At 38.3% G+C, this 18,656-nt stretch overlaps 1 protein-coding gene across 1 annotated transcript in view; it reads left to right on the top strand.

Moving 5' to 3' along the window:
* Positions 1-17,263, top strand: part of Acadvl (Acyl-CoA dehydrogenase very long chain) — a 39,498-nt gene extending 22,235 nt beyond the window's left edge. Inside the window, exons 8-12 of the mRNA XM_071675744.1 lie at positions 3,762-3,878; positions 4,093-4,261; positions 7,455-7,639; positions 10,377-10,589; positions 12,936-17,263. Of these exons, the coding sequence (XP_071531845.1) occupies positions 3,762-3,878; positions 4,093-4,261; positions 7,455-7,639; positions 10,377-10,589; positions 12,936-13,073 (822 nt within the window). The 3' untranslated portion in view covers positions 13,074-17,263. The remainder of the gene's footprint in view (positions 1-3,761; positions 3,879-4,092; positions 4,262-7,454; positions 7,640-10,376; positions 10,590-12,935) is intronic.
* Positions 17,264-18,656: the final 1,393 nt, after the last annotated feature.

Raw genomic sequence — 18,656 nt, 5'->3', positions numbered from 1 at the left:
CAACCAAGGAGATATCACGCACATGCCGCAGACCAACATTCACTGAGAACCAATTACTCTCCTCTCTTCCTACTTGTATACATCCTTGGTTAAAACTTTTCACTGCTTCTGGCAACTTACCTCCTACACCATATACTCTTAAGACCTTCCACAAAGTATCTTTATCATCTCTATCATATGCCTTCTCCAGATCCATAAATGCTATCTGCAAATCCACCTGTTTTTTTAAGTGTTTCGCACACACATTCTTTTGTCAAAGCAAACACCTGATCCACACATACTTTACCACTTCTGAAGCCACACTGTTCTTCCCCAATCTGGTGCTCTGGACATGCCTTCACCCTCTCCATCAGTACCCTCCCATATAACTTCCCAAGAATACTCAACAAACTTATGCCTCTGTAGTTTGAACACTCACCTTTATCCTTTTTACCTTTGTACATTGGCACTATGTATGCATTCCGCCAATCTTCAAGCATTTTACCATGATCTATGCATACACTGGTTATCCTTACCAACCAATCAACAACACAGTCATCCCCTTTTTTAATAAATTCTATTGAAATACTATCCAAACCTGCCATCTTGCCGGATCTCATCTTCCACAAAGCTTTCATTACCTCTTCTTTTTCAACCAAACCATTCTCTCTGACCCTCTCATTTTGCACTCTACCCCGACCAAAACACTCTATACCTGCCATTCTATCATCAAATACATTCAACAAACCTTCAAAATACTCACTCCTCTCCTCACTTCATCACTACTTGTTATTACTTCCCCACCTGCCCCCTTCACCGATGTTCCCATTTGTTCTCTTGTCTTACGCACATTATTTACCTCCTTCCAAAACATCTTTTTATTCTCCCTAAAGTTTAATGATACTCTCTCACCCCAACTCTATTTGCCCTCTTTTTTGACCCGTGCATCATTCTCTTGACCTCCTACTTCTTTCTTTTATACATCTCTCAGTCATTTGCACTCCTTCCTTGCAAGTATCATCCAAATGCCTCTCTTTCCTCTTTCACTAACAACTTTACTTCTTCATCCCACCACTCACTACCTTTTCTAATCTGACCATATCCCACCTTTCTCATACCACATGCATCTTTTGCACACGCCATCACTGCTTCCCTAAATACTTCCCATTCCTTACCAACTCCCGTTACATCATTTGCTCTCACCTTTTGCCATTCTACCCTCAATCTCTCCTGGTACTTCCTTACACAAGTCTCCTTTTCAAGCTCACTTACTCTCACCACACTTTTCTCCCCAACATTCTCTCTTCATTTTTGAAAACCTCGACAAATCTTCACCTTTGCCTCCACAAGATTGTGATCTGACATCCCTCCAGCTGCTCCTCTCAGCACATTAACATCCAGTCTCTATTTTACATGCCTATTAATTACTATGTAATCCAATAATGTCCTTTGAGCATCTCTCCTACTCACATACATATACTTATGTATATCTACGTTTTCAAACCAGGTATTCCCAGTCACCAGTCTTTTCTGAGCATACTGTTTTCAAACCAGGTATTTCCAGTCACCAGTCTTTTTTGAGCATACAAATCCACAAGCTCTTCACCATTCCCATTCCCATTCACAACACAGAATACCCCATGCACACTAATTATACCCTCAACTGCCACATTACTCACCTTTGCATGAATCACCCATCACTAAAACCCGGTCTTGTGCATCAAAGCTGCTGACACACTTACTCAGTTGCTGTTTACCCGCATTACCGAGGTGGCCCCAGGAACAGATAAAGATAACCTGCATTTCCTCGCATCCATTCTCTAGCTGTCATGTATAATACACCAAACCACAGCCTCCTATCCAGGGTTTTCCCCAGCTGCTTCATATGCCCTGGTTCAGTCCAGTGACAGCACATCACTTAACACATACCACATTGCTTCAGTCCACTCTCTTTCCGCTTGCTAGAGGTTACACGACAAGTAAAAAGTCACCTTTTGTGAGGCTCTGTCATTGGGAGTACAGTTCTTTCAAAGGACTCACTCCAAAGGAGTCTACATTTCCCTGCTTCTGGAAGCAGTGCAACCTTGGGCCACAGTAGCCTACTGAAAGGTCCTGGGTAATATCAACTCTTTCATAGACTGAAAGGTCCTGGGTAATATCAAGACTTTCATAGAGACTGGTCCAGTTGTAATTATAAAAATAACTAAATAAATTCATAATGTATATGAAAACCATAATGATACCATAAACAAATGTCTGTCATTCAATTACAGGCTTTTTTTATACAGTAAAATTCCTTGTAATGTATAATCTATTCTGTTTCCTAAGGTTTTGTATTAAAATTCATTGGTTTTCAACCTTTTAAGATCCAGATAATGTCATTTTGTTGTATAATTGCATGTTCTTCACTTTTTATTAAAAAGAAGTTATTAAAAAAATATGGATATTTCAAAATTATGCTATGTGATTATCCTGGGAATAGGGGAGAAATAATACTTCCCATGTATTCCCTGCATGTTGTAGAAGGCAACTAAAAGGGAACGGGGGGCTGGAAATCCTCCCCTCCTGTTTCTTAATTTTCCAAAAGAAGGAATGGAGAAGGGGGCCAAGTGAGGACATTCCCTCTATGGCTCAGCCCTTTATTTTTAACGCTACCTTGCTAATGCAGGAAATGGCAAAATATTTATTTCTATTTAATTTGCTTTGTCGCTGTCTCCCGCGTTTGTGAGATAGCGCAAGGAAACAGACGAAAGAAATGGCCCAACCCACCCCCATACACAATGTATACACGCACACGTCCACACACGCAAATATACATACCTATACATCTCAATGTACACATATATATACATACACAGACACATACATATATACCCATGCACACAATTCACACTGTCTGCCCCATTCACTCCCATCGCCACCTCGCCACACATGGAATACCTTCCCCCTCCCCCCTCATGTGTGCGAGGTAGCACCAGGAAAAGACAACAAAGGCCCCATTCGTTCACACTCATTCTCTAGCTGCCACGCAATAATGCCCGAAACCACAGCTCCCTTTCCACATCCAGGCCCCACAAAACTTTCCATGGTTTACCCCAGACGCTTCACATGCCCTGATTCAATCGGCTGACAGCACGTCAACCCCAGTATACCACATCGATCCAATTCACTCTATTCCTTGCCCTCCTTTCACCCTCCTGCATGTTCAGGCCCCGATCACACAAAATCTTTTTCACTCCATCTTTCCACCTCCAATTTGGTCTTCCACTTCTCCTCGTTCCCTCCACCTCCGACACATATATCCTCTTGGTCAATCTTTCCTCACTCATTCTCTCCATGTGCCCAAACCATTTCAAAACACCCTCTTCTGCTCTCTCAACCACGCTCTTTTTATTTCCACACATCTCTCTTACCCTTACATTACTTACTCGACTAAACCACCTCACACCACACATTGTCCTCAAACATCTCATTTCCAGCACATCCACCCTCCTGCGCACAACTTTAAAACAACGCAAAATATGTATGAAAAAAGATCATTAAGGTAAAATGGTAGCAATTTTACTTCTAGGAATAGGGAAAACTTGCCCTTTCATCAGCCTGTTTGGATGGAGTTAGAGACCCTGTTTAAGTAAAATCGATTTCACAAAAGCTGCATGTTTGCTTTAGTCCACCCTTTGTGTATGAAATACTGGATAGATGGGCGGACAGATAGTGATTTTCTGTTTTCATTGTATAATAATGTACACTTAATCATATTTCCTTTCTTTTTACCACAATAGGAAAAACTGGCTCGTATGGCAATGCTTCATTATGTGACAGAGTCCATGGCTTACATGATCTCCTCCAATATGGATTCTGGTTCCAAAGATTACCACTTAGAGGCTGCTGTTAGTAAAGTTAGTATCTAGTGACTGAGGTGATTTCTTTTTGATAATTTTTCCTTGCTAATTTCACCAGTGATATAAAAAACATAAAAAAAAGTATTTATTATGACAAACTTTATATCTATTGGATAATGTAATTAGAAAAAAGGAATTAGCATTTTTGTTAGTTCTTAAGCTTGGCTGAAGAATGAAGACAATATTTCAGTGCAATTTATGATTTTCACAGTGCTTTGCATCAGAAGCAGCCTGGGCGGTAACTGATGAAGCCATTCAAGTGATGGGTGGCATGGGTTTCATGAAGGAATCAGGTCTTGAGCGTGTGATGAGGGATTTGCGGATTTTCAGGATTTTTGAGGGAACAAATGATATCCTTCGTCTTTTTGTAGCTCTAACTGGTATGTGGAATATTGTATTGTTGAACCATTTAATTTTCATTGTACTTCATTCTAAGCTATGTATAGACTGAGTTTTACTCATGCATTTTTATATTTTGACACTAGATTTGAAAAATTGCAAGCTGGGTTTCATGGAGGCGAGGATAGATGGAGAGTACTGCCATAACCTGGCCCACAAGCAGACATCTCTAACCGTAGTAATACTTTTGATTCAGGGTCTGTTAAATCTCAAAATGTTACTGCCTCTGTGATCCATCCCCATATTATTTTTGTTTGCTTACAGAATATCCATATATTTTATTCAACAAAATACCAAAAAAGTATTTCCTATATGATGGTGAGTGAGGGTGTTGAATGTCCGGACAGGGAAGGGCCTGTGCTGGCAGCATGGATGCTTCTAAATTGTGTAAGTTGTCAATGATTATGTTTTTTTCCAGGTGAAATCACATTCTCTATACACCCACTTACATTACACAATACATAACTTCTTTTTAAGGTGTAATCTAACTCTACACACACTTATGTTTTATGTATTTCAATGCATTTTACATAGTTTTATGCATTTTGCATGATTACATGGTAGTTATATAGACAGACCTTTATCTATAAGAATAAACAAACAAACCAAAATGACCAAAAATAGTTTCTTTTATCTGTCTATCTGTATCTCTGATGCCAACTCCCTCCAGGAACTCCCATCAAGGGGTGGCCATGGCAAAAGAGTCTCCACTTATGCTTCCATTCCATATGCTATTCCACACATTCTTCCACCATTTCTATCCCTGTAGGACTTCTCCACTATTTCCCCATGTCAAAGGTGGTTTTCCTGTGAAAGTATCCCTTTAATTGTACTATCATACACTTGCTTGTAAACTCCCCACCTTGCATTCATTCCATATGCACAAACCGCCTCAGAGTATAACATTTCACCCACTCTGCCACTAATTGCTGTGGTGCAGTAAGCATGTGGTATGAAATGTTTTTATGTATTTTTTTATATATTTTGTATTGTTTTTGGATAATCAAGGGTTGCCAACCAAAATTGAAAAAATATATTTTGGATAATTTTTGTCTGAGTTATAGATAACAGAGGTTTTAATGTACAGTGAAAGTGTTCAAGGCAGTAAAGAGACAGGGTTGTTATGAAGTTGATGTATCGCCTTGAGAAATTTTTGTAATGGCTGAGAGATTGAAAATAATTGGCATTTTCCTAATAAGTATTCAGTGAGATGAATATCTCAGGTAGTGGAAGCTTTTGGAATTTCTCTGATGACCATTGTGTTATTTAGACAAGATGTTCTTTCTCTGGAGTGATTATAGAAATTACTTAAAATTAGCCAGTCAGCATAAACGGCATATGAATTTAGATGCTGCATTTACAGTTTTCATTTAACTTTGTGGTTAAGACTGCTCTTGACCTGGAAATGACTTATGATACCACTTTCGGTATTTTTATCCATAATGTCTTGCTTCTAACACTAAAGCATAATACTGTAATACTGCATTTATTTATATTTATTTTGCTTTATCGCTGTCTCCCACGTTAGCGAGGTAGTGAAGGAAACAGACGAAAGAATAGCCCAACCCACCCACATACACATGTATATACATACACGTCCACACATGCAAATATACATACCTATACATCTCAATGTATACATATATATACACACACAAACATATACATATATACACATGTACATAATTCATACTGTCTGCCTTTACTTATTCCCATCGCCACCGCGCCACACATGGAATAACAACCCCCTCCCCCCTCATGTGTGCAAGGTAGCGCTAGGAAAAGACAACAAAGGCCCCATTCGTTCACACTCAGTCTCTAGCTGTCATGTAATAATGCACCGAAACCACAGCTCCCTTTCCACATCCAGGCCCCACAGAACTTTCCATGGTCTACCCCAGATGCCCCACACGCCCCTGGCTCAATCCACCAACAGCACGTCGACCCCGGTACACCACACCGCTCCAATTCACTCCACTCCTTGCATGCCTTTTACCCTCCTGCATGTTCAGGCCCCGATCACTCAAAATCTTTTTCACTCCATCTTTCCACCTCCAAATTGGTCTCCCACTTCTCCTCGTTCCCTCCACCTCTGACACATATATCCTCTTGGTCAATCTTTCCTCACTCATTCTCTCCATGTGACCAAACCATTTCAAAACACCCTCTTCTGCTCTCCCAACCACACTCTTTCTATTTCCACACATTTCCCCCACCCCCACACCACCCACCCGATCAAACCACCCCATACCACACATCGTCCACAAACATCTCACTCCCAGCACATCCACCCACCCAGCGCACAACCCCATCCATAGCCCACGCCCCGCAACCATACAACATCGTTGGAACCACTGTTCCTTCAAACACACCCACCCCTGCTCTCTGAGACAATGCTCTCGACTATTCAGTATTTTTTGAGGCTTCATTTAACATAATTCTCTAATGACAATAATACCTTATGATTAATTCTCATCACAAAAAATTTTCATTATATTGCAAATTTGTTCTTGATTTGTATAAATTGTAAATTCTCAATTTCCATATAAAGAAACTAATTTAGTGCTTATATCAGAAGTTGTACCTACAAAACCAATTGTTTTAATGACTTTGGTGACAAGGAATTTAGAGTATGATTTATGATAAAACCAAGGTTTTGGTAATGTTGAGGACTCCAAATGGTTTTGAGTGTTACTGAAATACAAGGAATTCCTCGTTAGTATAACAGATATGTTTATCTTAAAGGTGCATGTAATACTGTACTGTCAGAATAGCTTTCTTCAGGGGGAAATGGGGCATTATGCAATCTTCAGATTCTTTGTGGACTGTTAAACCCACTGATAGGAACACTCTTAGCCTATAAGACTAGTATATATTATATTAAGAGATATTGTAATTACGACACTGCTTTGATGATATTTGTGTGCCTGAGTTTCTCATTTATAAAAAAAGGAAAAATGTTTCATAAAAGGATTTTTTTTTTTTTACTTTGCTCCACAAACCGAGTTTTTGAAAATTAGAGCATTGGGCAAACCAAAAATACCATGGTTCATTGTTCTAAGAAATATTTGGGTTTTAGATCTTAAACAGCAGGCTTATTAATATTGTATAAAATTGCAAATCAGAGCTTAGAAGTGTGTGCCATATTTCATTAACTTAATGCTTATTAATTAGGTTTGCAGTATGCTGGTGGACATCTGCGTGAGCTCCAGCAGGCTCTTAAAAATCCTGCAGCTAATATGGGTCTCATCCTGGGTGAAGGCACCAAGAGAGCCAAACGTGTTATTGGCTTCACAGATGGTGGCAACATAGAAGGCATCCACTCTAATCTGTCTGACTCTGCTTTGCTACTTGGAAGGGTGAGAATCAGTTTGTGAATTTGAGTTATGTATAGATACACAAAATAACATTTGTCACTAACAAGATGGTTTCATTATAATAATCTATTTTTTTCTATCCTATTGTACTTTGTCGCTGTCTCCCGCGTTAGTGAGGTATGGCAATGAAACAGATGAAAGAATGGCCCAACCCACCCATGTACACATGTATATACATACTGGTCCACACACGCACCTATACATACCTATACATCTCAACATATACATACATATATATACACACACAGACATACTTACATACACATGTACATAATTCATACGCAGACAGTATGAATTATGTATGAATTATGATTATAATAATATTTATGGAAATATTCTAATACAAAAGTGCAAGGCCAAGATAGGAAAATAATTAATTTGGTAATCCAGTTCTGCTGCAGAAATGCTTCAGTAGACCATGGGCAGCAGATCTAACTGCTACTTCCAGTAAAACTTTTCATATAGAAATTTTTTTGTAAATTAAATCTCTTGTTACAAAGCAAGGAATGTTGCCAATTTAAGTGAGATGCAGGTGTTACAGGAGGTAACTGTAAGTAAAAAGATTAGAACCTGATATGATTAGCAGTTGGGTACAAGAAAGCTGAAGTTTAACGAGGAATTAAGTCTGACAAGTTACCACTGAAAAGGAGAACCAAGATATGAAAGTTGCCAGGTCTGAGGAGGAACTACCTGTGTGTGTGGAACAGCAAGGTTGTCAGTACACCTCTGAACAGAGAGTATGTCTCATCCCAGGGAAATGCATATCTATCCTGTGACAGCCTTAATGGATTGGAATCCCATGGTGCTTCTGCTTACTTTTTCTTTCCTGACATGGCAAGGGCAAAGCATGCCCAAATCAAAGGATTTCTTAGGGGAAAAAAGAGAGAAAAAAATGCAGAAATTAATCAGGGCTGTGTAAGTGTGAGGATTTATGTGGTTTAATGGAATCTGAGAGGTGTGAGATGATTGAAGATTAGTGGTTCATAAGCTGGGGAGTTCCATCCCCCAAAGAGGGCATGAAAATATATTAGGGGGAATTGGAGTTATTGAAAAATGCCAGAATATTGCCAATTAAGTAAGAAGTGCAAACACAACTAGTTATATAATGTACTATATGAAAGAAAACTGTTTATCAACTAAATTTACTGATCTGTAATATTAATCAGTACACTTAAATATCAGAGGGGAAACATGGCAAAAGAAGTTTATGAACTGCTGTTGTGGATAATTGAAGGAAGAGTAATATGGATATATGAGACTACGTTAAGTGAATAGTGGAATATCTGAAGAATGGAATGATGGGTGTGAGATATGCTTGTTGAATGGTACTGATGGCTTTGCAAAGAAAGGTGTAGAAATTTTCATAAAAGATATATGGCTTGTCAGGATATTCTATTCTTAACATGTAAGATCTCAGTTAGTAGTAATATAGGTGACCAGATGAAGACTGCTATCATGAGGAAACTCTAAAGCAGAGTCAAGGAATTGAATCCAGGTGAAAAACTCATTTTGATGGATAACATTAATGAATGGGAGTCAGATCAAGAAAGGGTGATGGTTGAATATGAGGTCCCTTTTGAAAATGACTGAGAAAAGATATTTAAAAAGTACATCAACATGTGTGAGCATTTCTTTTGTATATTTTGAACCTAGGGATGTCTTTAACCCTTTCACTGCAGATAGGAAGATAAAGTTAGTGTTAAGTAATAGTGACCAAAGACATTAACAAACATAAATGCCATACACTAAAATGGATAAACTTATATCGGAAAGTTTGACAAACCGATCACTCAACCCCAGTCCCACTCCACCACCACCTACCTCGAACCCTCACCACCAGCAGTCTCAATTAGAATCATTTAATATTTTCTAATTTACCTGTGAAATGGCAATAGTTACTGAACTGTAAAGTCTAACTTACACCATGATGGATTGTGTTAGACTGATGGTAAGCTGTTTTGAGTATAGTCCGTACATGAGAATTAAATTGTGGAAATTTTTGGTCTGGAACACAAGCCTCCTTATAACTTGAGATTCAGTTACTCACACAACATCACTTCATCAGAAAGACAGTTTGCCAGGAATTTACCTCTGTTGTTAAAGCTTTGAGGACTCCTTGCATTATTATTATTATTATCATTATTACTATTCTTATTATTATTATTTATTTATTTTTATTTATTTTGCTTTGTCGCTGTCTCCCGCGTTTGTGAGGTAGCGCAAGGAAACAGACGAAAGAAATGGCCCAACCCACCCCATACACATGTATATACATACACGTCCATACACGCAAATATACGTACCTATACATCTCAATGTACACATATATATATACACACACAGACATATACATATATACACATGTACATAATTCATAGTCTGCCTTTATTTATTCCCATCGCCACACATGGAATAACATCCCCCTCCCCCCTCATGTGTGCGAGGTAGCGCTAGGAAAAGACAACAAAGGCCCCATTCGTTCACACTCAGTCTCTAGCTGTCATGTAATAATGCCCGAAACCACAGCTCCCCTTCCACATCCAGGCCCCACAGAACTTTCCATGGTTTACCCAAGATGCTTCACATGCCCTGATTATTATTATTATTATTATTATTATTATTATTATTATTATTATTATTATTATTACCGTGTTGGACTACTTATAAGTTTTCTTTCCTCATGGAAGCACAATTTGTAACTGTTATCTTTTTTCAACAGGCTGTTCAGGCATTTGGAAACTGTGCAGAGGGTCTTTTGATGAAGCATGGGAAGGGCATAATTGATCAGCAATTCTTCCTTAACCGTCTGGCTAATGCATCCATGGATCTTTATGCCAGTCTTGTAGTTTTATCGCGTGCCTCTCGCTCCCTCAATCTGAATCTGCCATCAGCTTCTCATGAAGAGAAAATAGCAAGAGTATGGGTAAACGAGGTTAGTAAATTCATAATGTGCGATTAGAATAATGAAAATCTCAAATTTTTTACAGTAAAAAAAAATCACAAAGTAAGTTTCCTGTTTACAATACAATTCTTTCTGCAACTCTGTTAACTGAGCATACATTTCCTTTCAATGTTGATGATAAGCCAGAACACCCATATGTGGTATATTTTTAACTGGAAGATAAAATTCAAGTTATTGGACCTTTCACAAATGCAAATGGTAGAGTAATGGTATTAAGTGATGAACAGATTGCTTAAAACTATCTTGCCAAAGTCTGCCAGTTGCTGGCATCACCTCATTTCAGGCTTACCCTCCCATTAAAAGCTTGATTGCTTTTATTAGGGTGTACTTCACACAGATTTAATATTAAAAGGAGATAGATGCCATGTCTCTTTCCACTTCAGTAGTTCAAAGCCAGGTTTTGACAATAGGATTTGGTAAACCATTCCTGTTTATCACACTGCTTAGTTTGTGTCCGTTGTATTTAGAAATATTTATGGAATGTGTAAAAACCTCTAAGGAGTAATCTGAATAACAAAGCCTTGGCCTTGACCATTTTGCAAACTGAAAGAAAATTAACTCTGGGTCATTGAGGTTAGTGATCATCATTCAAAAGTTAATAATCCACTGTTGACTTTCCACTGATTAGCGTTATTAACTGGTGTGTGGTTGTAATCTGAGCAGTTGCATTCCATTTACAGTAATGACTTCATTGAGCAGAGATTCTTAATCTAAAGTTAACTGTACCCATTACTGATGCACAGGTCTAACAGTTACTAAATTCAGTATCAGTGATAAGAAGCTCTGCATAATAGTAATAACTAAGATTTGTTTTTGTATTTATAGCTGTTACTTAGGGTCTGGCTATCTGCACTTTACAATTTATCTATCTATCTACCTATATCTCTGATGCCTGTTCCCTCAGGGGGTGGCCACAGCAAAAGTCTCCATAACTAGTGAAATCTAGTGCTGCTTCTCAGCCTTTAATGCTTCACCCTTAACAGGCCACTGGCAGAGGATAACTCTAGCACATTGTTTCCAGAGGCTTCTACCTAATATTCCTACCAACTGGTACCTTATGCATCTACCTAATGTTCCAGCCCACTACTTCTTCTTAAATGCTCCTGCCCACTACTTTTTCTTAAATGCTCCTACCTATTATATATATGTAATGTTTCTACCTAATGTTCCTACCTACTACTTCTATCTTTTGCTTCAACCATATTGCCAAAAGGCAGGTCTAGTGCATAGTGCTCTGCAGGAAAATCTAGAGTTACAAAGAATGAGTGATTTAAGTCAAGTGTTGTCAGGTGTTACGTGTGACAAGGAGATTTCTTATGCTTGTGGACAGAATGCCAGCAGGCTATGTGTGGTTGAGGCAGAAAGAAATAACTGCTATGTGGGTCAGGAGTGCAAGTTAACCATGGAAGAGCTGGTAAACTGCATAGCTGTCATTAGCCCTTCTAATACCCAAGTGGGTAATCCTAGTAATATACCCACCTGTTTGATGGCTGCCTACCAACTAATGCCAACAACATTACAACCATCCTCTTTATACTGATGTATAAAACTTTCAAAATGTATTGGCAAAACCGTGTATGATATATTTTATGATGCCTGCTAGTCAAATATATGGGGATAATAGTGTGTAGGATATGCCCCTTAAGTAATTATGTTCATCTTATGCATTTCAATTATATTTAAGGTACTGTTGTAGTGAAAAACATTTACTTATAATGAAGCTTTGCAATAGATTACGTACATCAGTTTCTCACCTTACCAAAGCTTATCCCTAACATATCTTTAACGGACAAAGGAAAACAAAAGACTTTAGCACTGCCATAGTACTTTTTGAGTAATTTCTTTGTAGCCAAAGGTGATTCACAAAGTAAAAATGGCCTCTATTCTTACCTTTGCTCTCAAGCAAAATACTTCCTCGCTCTCTGCTGTACAGTTAATAGTCATTTCAGAAAGTATTTACGCTTAGATAATGAAACAGTTCCTAACCAGATACTAAATGTATGGAAATGCTGATTTTCTGAAAGGCATTAAAATTAATGATGATTGAAAAATGGATATGAATATTCAAAAGTGTTCATAATGGCAGATTGCCACCTGGGTGGATGCACTGCAAGTTTCAAGTCTGTTAATACATAAACCTTCCAATGCAATACTCTTTGGCTAATTTGTATCCTTCTTTTACCATTATGATGCTTGTAAAGTATAAGAACTGAGGCAGAAACATTTACTGAGCAAAAGCTAGAGCATATGGGTTATGTATTATGGGATAAATAAGTTTTGATGCATTTATATCAATTGTTCATTATTTACTTCCAGGCCTCAGACCGTGTCCAATTGAACCTTACTGCTGTGAAGTCAAGTGTGTCTCACAAGAACTTTAGTGATTTAGAAGCAATTGCTAAAGAACTTTGTGCTGTTGGAAACATTGTTGCAGAGAGGCCACTGGGTATTTAAAGATTTTCAGCAAGATGGATTTCTTCACCCTCCATAATTTTCATGGTTATACTTATATCTACTATATATATGGACACTGATAAGTCTTCAGCCAACTGTTTGGATCAAATTATGAAAATGATTTGACAGTAAAGGAAATTTTTTGTTGGTATAATGCATACTGTATGAATGTGATGTAACTGATGATAAATAAATTTATTTCTTTTGATTGTGGGAAGAGAGAAGGGGGGGCAAGTGAGCATATTCCCTCTAAGGCTCAGTCCTTTGTTCTTAACGCTACCTCGCTAATGTGGGAAATGGTAAGTAATGAAAGGGTAAGAGAGTTGTGTGAAAGTGAAGAGAGTGTGGTTAAGACAGCAGAAGAGGATGTGTTGAAGTGATTTGGACATATTAAGAGTATGAATTAGGAAAGATTGACAAAAGAGGATATATGTGTCAGAGGTGGAGGGAACAAGGAGAAGCAGGGGACCAAACTGAAGGTGGAAGGATGGAGTGAAAAAGATTTTGAGTGATCGGAGCCTGAACATAAAGGAGGGTAAAAGGTGTGCAAGGAACAGAGTGAATTGGAACAATGCGGTATACCGGGGTCAATGTGCTGTCAATGGACTGAACCAGGGCATGTGAAACATCTGGGCTAAATCATGGAAATGTCTTTGGGGCCTGGATGCGGATAGGGAGCTCTGGTTTTGATGCATTAAACATGACAACTAGAGACTGAGTGTGAACGAATGTGGCCTTTTTTGTCTGTTTTCGTGGCACTACCTCGCTGAAGCAGGGGGTAGCGATGCTCTTTCCTGTGGAGCAGGGTAACACCAGGAATGGATGAAGGCAAGCAAGTATGATTATGTACATGTGTATATATGCATATGCCTGTGTATGTATATGCTATGTGTATGTATATATGAGTGTTTGGGTGTTCATGTATATATATATGGGTATATGAGTGGATGAGCCACTCTTCGTCTGTTTCCTGGTGCTACCTCACTGACGTGGGAAACCGATTAAGTATAATAATTTTTTTTCGTACGTTTGCCATTTCCCGCATTAGCAAGGTGGCGTTAAGAACAGAGGACTGAGCCTCAGAGAGAAAATCCTCTCTTGGCCCCCTTCTCTGTTCCGTCTTTTAGAAAAGTAAAAACTGGAGGGGAGGATTTCCAGTCTCCCACTCCCTCCCTTTTAGTTGTCTTCTATAACACGCAGGGAATATGTGGGAAATATTCTTTCTCCTATATCCCCAAGGATAAGGTTTGATATTATTAGGGTTGAGGGACAAGTCAATTGGGAGCTAAGTTTGAATGGAGAAAAACTGGAGGAAGTGAAGTGTTTTAGATATCTGGGAGTGGATTTGACAGCGGATGGAAGTGGAAGTGAGTCACAGGATAAGGGAGGGGGCGAAAGTTCTGGGAGCGCTGAAAAATGTGTGGAAGGCAAGAACATTGTCTCGGAAAGCAAAAATGGGTATGTTTGAAGGAATAGTGGTCCCAATGTTATATAGTTTGCAAGGCATAGGCTATATAGATAGAGTTGTGTGGAGGAGGGTGGATGTGTTGGAAATGTGATGTTTGAGGACAATATGTGGTGTAAGGTGGTTTGATCGAGTAAGTAATGAAAGGGTAAGAGAGATGTGTGGTAATAAAAAGAGTGTGGTTGTGAGAGAGCAGAAGAGGGTGTTTTGAAATGGTTTGGTCACATGGAGAGAATGAGTGAGGAAAGATTGACAACGAGGATGTATGTGTCAGAGATGGAGGGAACGAGAAGTGGGAGACCAAATTGGAGGTGGAAAGATGGAGTGAAAAAGATTTTGAGCAATCAGGACCTGAACATGCAGGAGGGTGAAAGGTGTGCAAGGAATAGAGTGACTTGGAATGATTATGTTCATGTGTATATATGTATATGTCTGTGTATGTATATATATATGTATACTTTGAAATGTATAGGTATGTATATGTGCATTTGTGGACATGTATGTATATACATGTGTATGTGGGTGAGTTGGGCCATTCTTTTGTCTGTTTCCTTGCGCGACCTCGCTAACGTGGGAGACAGTGACAAAGCAAATAATAATTCATACATTTGTTTTTTTCTTATACTTAACCACAGGGAATGATGAATTTGTAAGAAAAAAATGTATATAGCCTTTCAAAGCTAATTCTTATAGTTTTGTATGATAAAAGAACAGAACACTAACATAATTGATGGTTCGTGATAAGGTAATAAGACTGATTATTTTGTTCCACTCCTAAAGTCAACTTCATTGTAAAAAATTTGGATTTAGACTTTTTGTTAGATTTTCTTTTGTATTGCAATGGAACTTGACTTATGGAAATTGGTAATTCTTCTTGTATTATGTTTTAGATAAACCAAAGAAGTAGGTAACAGGAAAGTGGAACCATAGGTCAATAAGTGCAGTGATGCTGTGGGTGTGCCTGTGTGGGGCAATTTAGTAGTAGTTGTTTAGTGTCTTCACTGTGGTATTAGCATCATGGGTATGAAGGGTCCTGGGATGTGCTGAATCTGAGTTTGTTATCCAGAGCAAAGATGGGAAAGTGTGACCTGTGTTTGCCTGAGGAGTGTGGTTTCAGACTGGTGTACGTCTGATGAGGTGGTGTTATAGACTGAGTTGGAAGGGCAGTTGCTTGGAGCTCTTTGGGTCACTTCAGTGTGCATGTGTTTACTCAGTATTGTATTTGCTAGTGAAGGGAAGGATTTGTAAGTAGAGTTTGCTGAAGTGTGAGACAGGGGTAGGCATTTTAATTCTACCTGGGGGTTGATGGGTTAATTATGGAGTGGTTTGGGTGGGAGTTGTCTGGTGTTGTTGCAAAGAATTGAATGCCAAGCATGTTAGGATGGGAATTGATTGGGAGGATCTTTGTTTTATTGTGCAGGTGATGAATACTTTTGGTTGCAAGGCAGCCAGTGATTGTTCTGAATACTCTATTTCAAGTAGTTTGCAGATATGTTAAATTTGCTTTTGAAAGGTTTGAAGACCAGGCAGGTGAAGTGCAGTTTAGAGTGAAGTGGATGATTTATTTTGTAGAGGATGCTAAGGGATTATTTTCATAATTGCCCCATGGCCTCTTTCTAAAATGGTCCTGATGTTATCCAGGACCCTTCTTCCAAGGACTCTTGCAGCTCCAAGGCTGCAATAAACTGTAACAGAGACAAGAAACAAAGACCATACCAATGCAATTCCGTCTCAACATGCTCAGCACTCAACTATATGCAACAGCACTAAACCGCTCCATAACTAACCACCAATTCCCAATTAGAGTTCAAAAGCTTACCCCTGTCTCACACTTGAGCAACCTCTTCTTACAGTTACTCACCACCACACTTGAGCAACCTCTATTCACAGATATCCCCCATCCCCAACAGTTATAACTCTGACAAAACACATACACGCTGAAGTAACCCAAAAGCATTAAACAACCACCATCCCAACTCATTCTTAAATTCCAAACCACTTGACATACACTCATCAAAATCCACACGCCCCAGACTAATATGAGTCACACTTTCCAATCTACTCTCCAGATATCACACATCCCTACAATCCTACAAACACCATTTCAACATATCCCAAGATCCTTCATGCCCAAGATGCAACTAATGTAAAGAAGACACTAAGCACTTATTACTCAATTGCCCTGCATACTCCATACATAGACCAACACACCATGTTATATGACCATCCCAACCAATGGACATGGCAGTTACTGAGCACAGCAGGAGTCTCATAAAGATAGAACTCCTGGGGCAGAAAGTAATTCCTGTAAGTATGTATGATACAACCCCAGAACCCATTGTGAGGGGCTCCAGCAGCTCCATTCAGGAGAAGGAAAATGATGGACTCCTCTGGCATGAGAGTCCTTGACAAGACCAATCAAGTTTCCTTTATTAATTTTGGCACAGCCTTGCCAAAGTTAACTTCTTGCATGTGGTGTAACCACAAGCAGACAGAGCCCTCCACAACTGTATATAATGTTCCCCATATCTCTCACCATTATAGATTCTGATGTACTGCTTCCCTTGAAGTGTCATCAGTAATTATGAATACAATGCAACTTAGGATTAGGTATTAGCATATGTATATAATAGCTATATAAGTAAGAGTTTTCAAATCTTCACTTGACAAAATACAGTGTACATTGTATTGTATATTTTAATGTAATAAAATTTTAACAACTTAATTTACTATTAACTCTTTTCCTGTAAAACCAAAATATGTTCATTCATCTGCCCATATGCATAGACAGTTTATGTTTATTTTGTGCTGCCTTCAGGGGCCGGCTAGCTCGTAGCCCACATCTTGGATTATGACCAAGCTTCCTCGTTGACAGCCTATTTGATAACACTGTCCTAAAGCACTTTGGAGGAAGCTCCACTCCATTCCAGGAACTGCCATATGCTGTTCTCAATCTTTGCCATTAATAGTTGCACATTATATGAACCACTGATAAATGGTATTTTTCCAGAAATTGCCATATTTTTTCTATCCCTGGTAACACTATGGGCAGAAGAACCCTGCTGAAGTCTTTATATTGCAACAATGATGACCATTTCAACAAAACTACAACATAAATGATGTGTGAGAGTTACCTTTACTGTGTAAATTTCCACTGCAAATCACTCTTCCTTAAAAAAAATAACTCAGAACTCTGGACATACAACAGTCACTCAACACCTCTCAACACATTCATTCGGAGAACATTTACAAAACCGAAGTGCAATTCACACAGTCTGGTTGATTTAGAAGCATCACATATTTAATAACAACTGTAAGCCTCAATGTCATGTACAGAAAATGCAACCCCTCAAAAATTAAATCGTCTATAAAGACTTTCCATAATCCAGAAGAAAGTATATTCAAGATTAGGCTTAACAAAAGATAGATTACCTAATGATTCTATTAATATTCAGAGCAATATATCAAAACCATTGTAGACTGCCTATAAACTGCTCTCAGGACTTTATTATATATGACAGAACAGACCCAGGAAAGGTAACAACTGCGAGTTTTACTGATACAATCCAAACTAAAAGTTATGAGTTAAATCATCATCAAGAGGCATGTGTGGAGACCTCTCACAAACAAGGGCAGGATCGTGTGGCAAAGCTAAGGAGCTGGGCAAGAGAGAGATTGGGGGGAGGTAAAAGGAATAACTGGGTATGGAAGATCAAGAGAAGAAAAAGGTACTTGTTAACACTAAGGATGGGATGCACTTGACTATTTGTGATGACCTGTTCTGAGACAGAATATATATATATATATATATATATATATATATATATATATATATATATATATATATATATATATATATATATATAATAGCTTTTTTTTTTTTTTTTTTTTTTTTTTTTTTTTTTCCAATAGAAGGAACAGAGAAGGGGGCCAGGTGAGGATATTCCCTCTAAGGCCCAGTCCTCTGTTCTTAACGCTACCTCACTAATGCGGGAAATGGCGAATAGTATGAAAAAAAAAAAAAAAAAAAAAAAAAAAAAATATATATATATATATATATATATATATATATATATATATATATTTTATACATATATATATTTTTTATATATACATAT

Source organism: Panulirus ornatus, chromosome 21 (genome assembly GCF_036320965.1).
Source record: "Panulirus ornatus isolate Po-2019 chromosome 21, ASM3632096v1, whole genome shotgun sequence".
In the NCBI taxonomy this organism is placed as follows: domain Eukaryota; kingdom Metazoa; phylum Arthropoda; class Malacostraca; order Decapoda; family Palinuridae; genus Panulirus; species Panulirus ornatus.
This window is presented reverse-complemented; position numbering and strand designations above follow the sequence as displayed.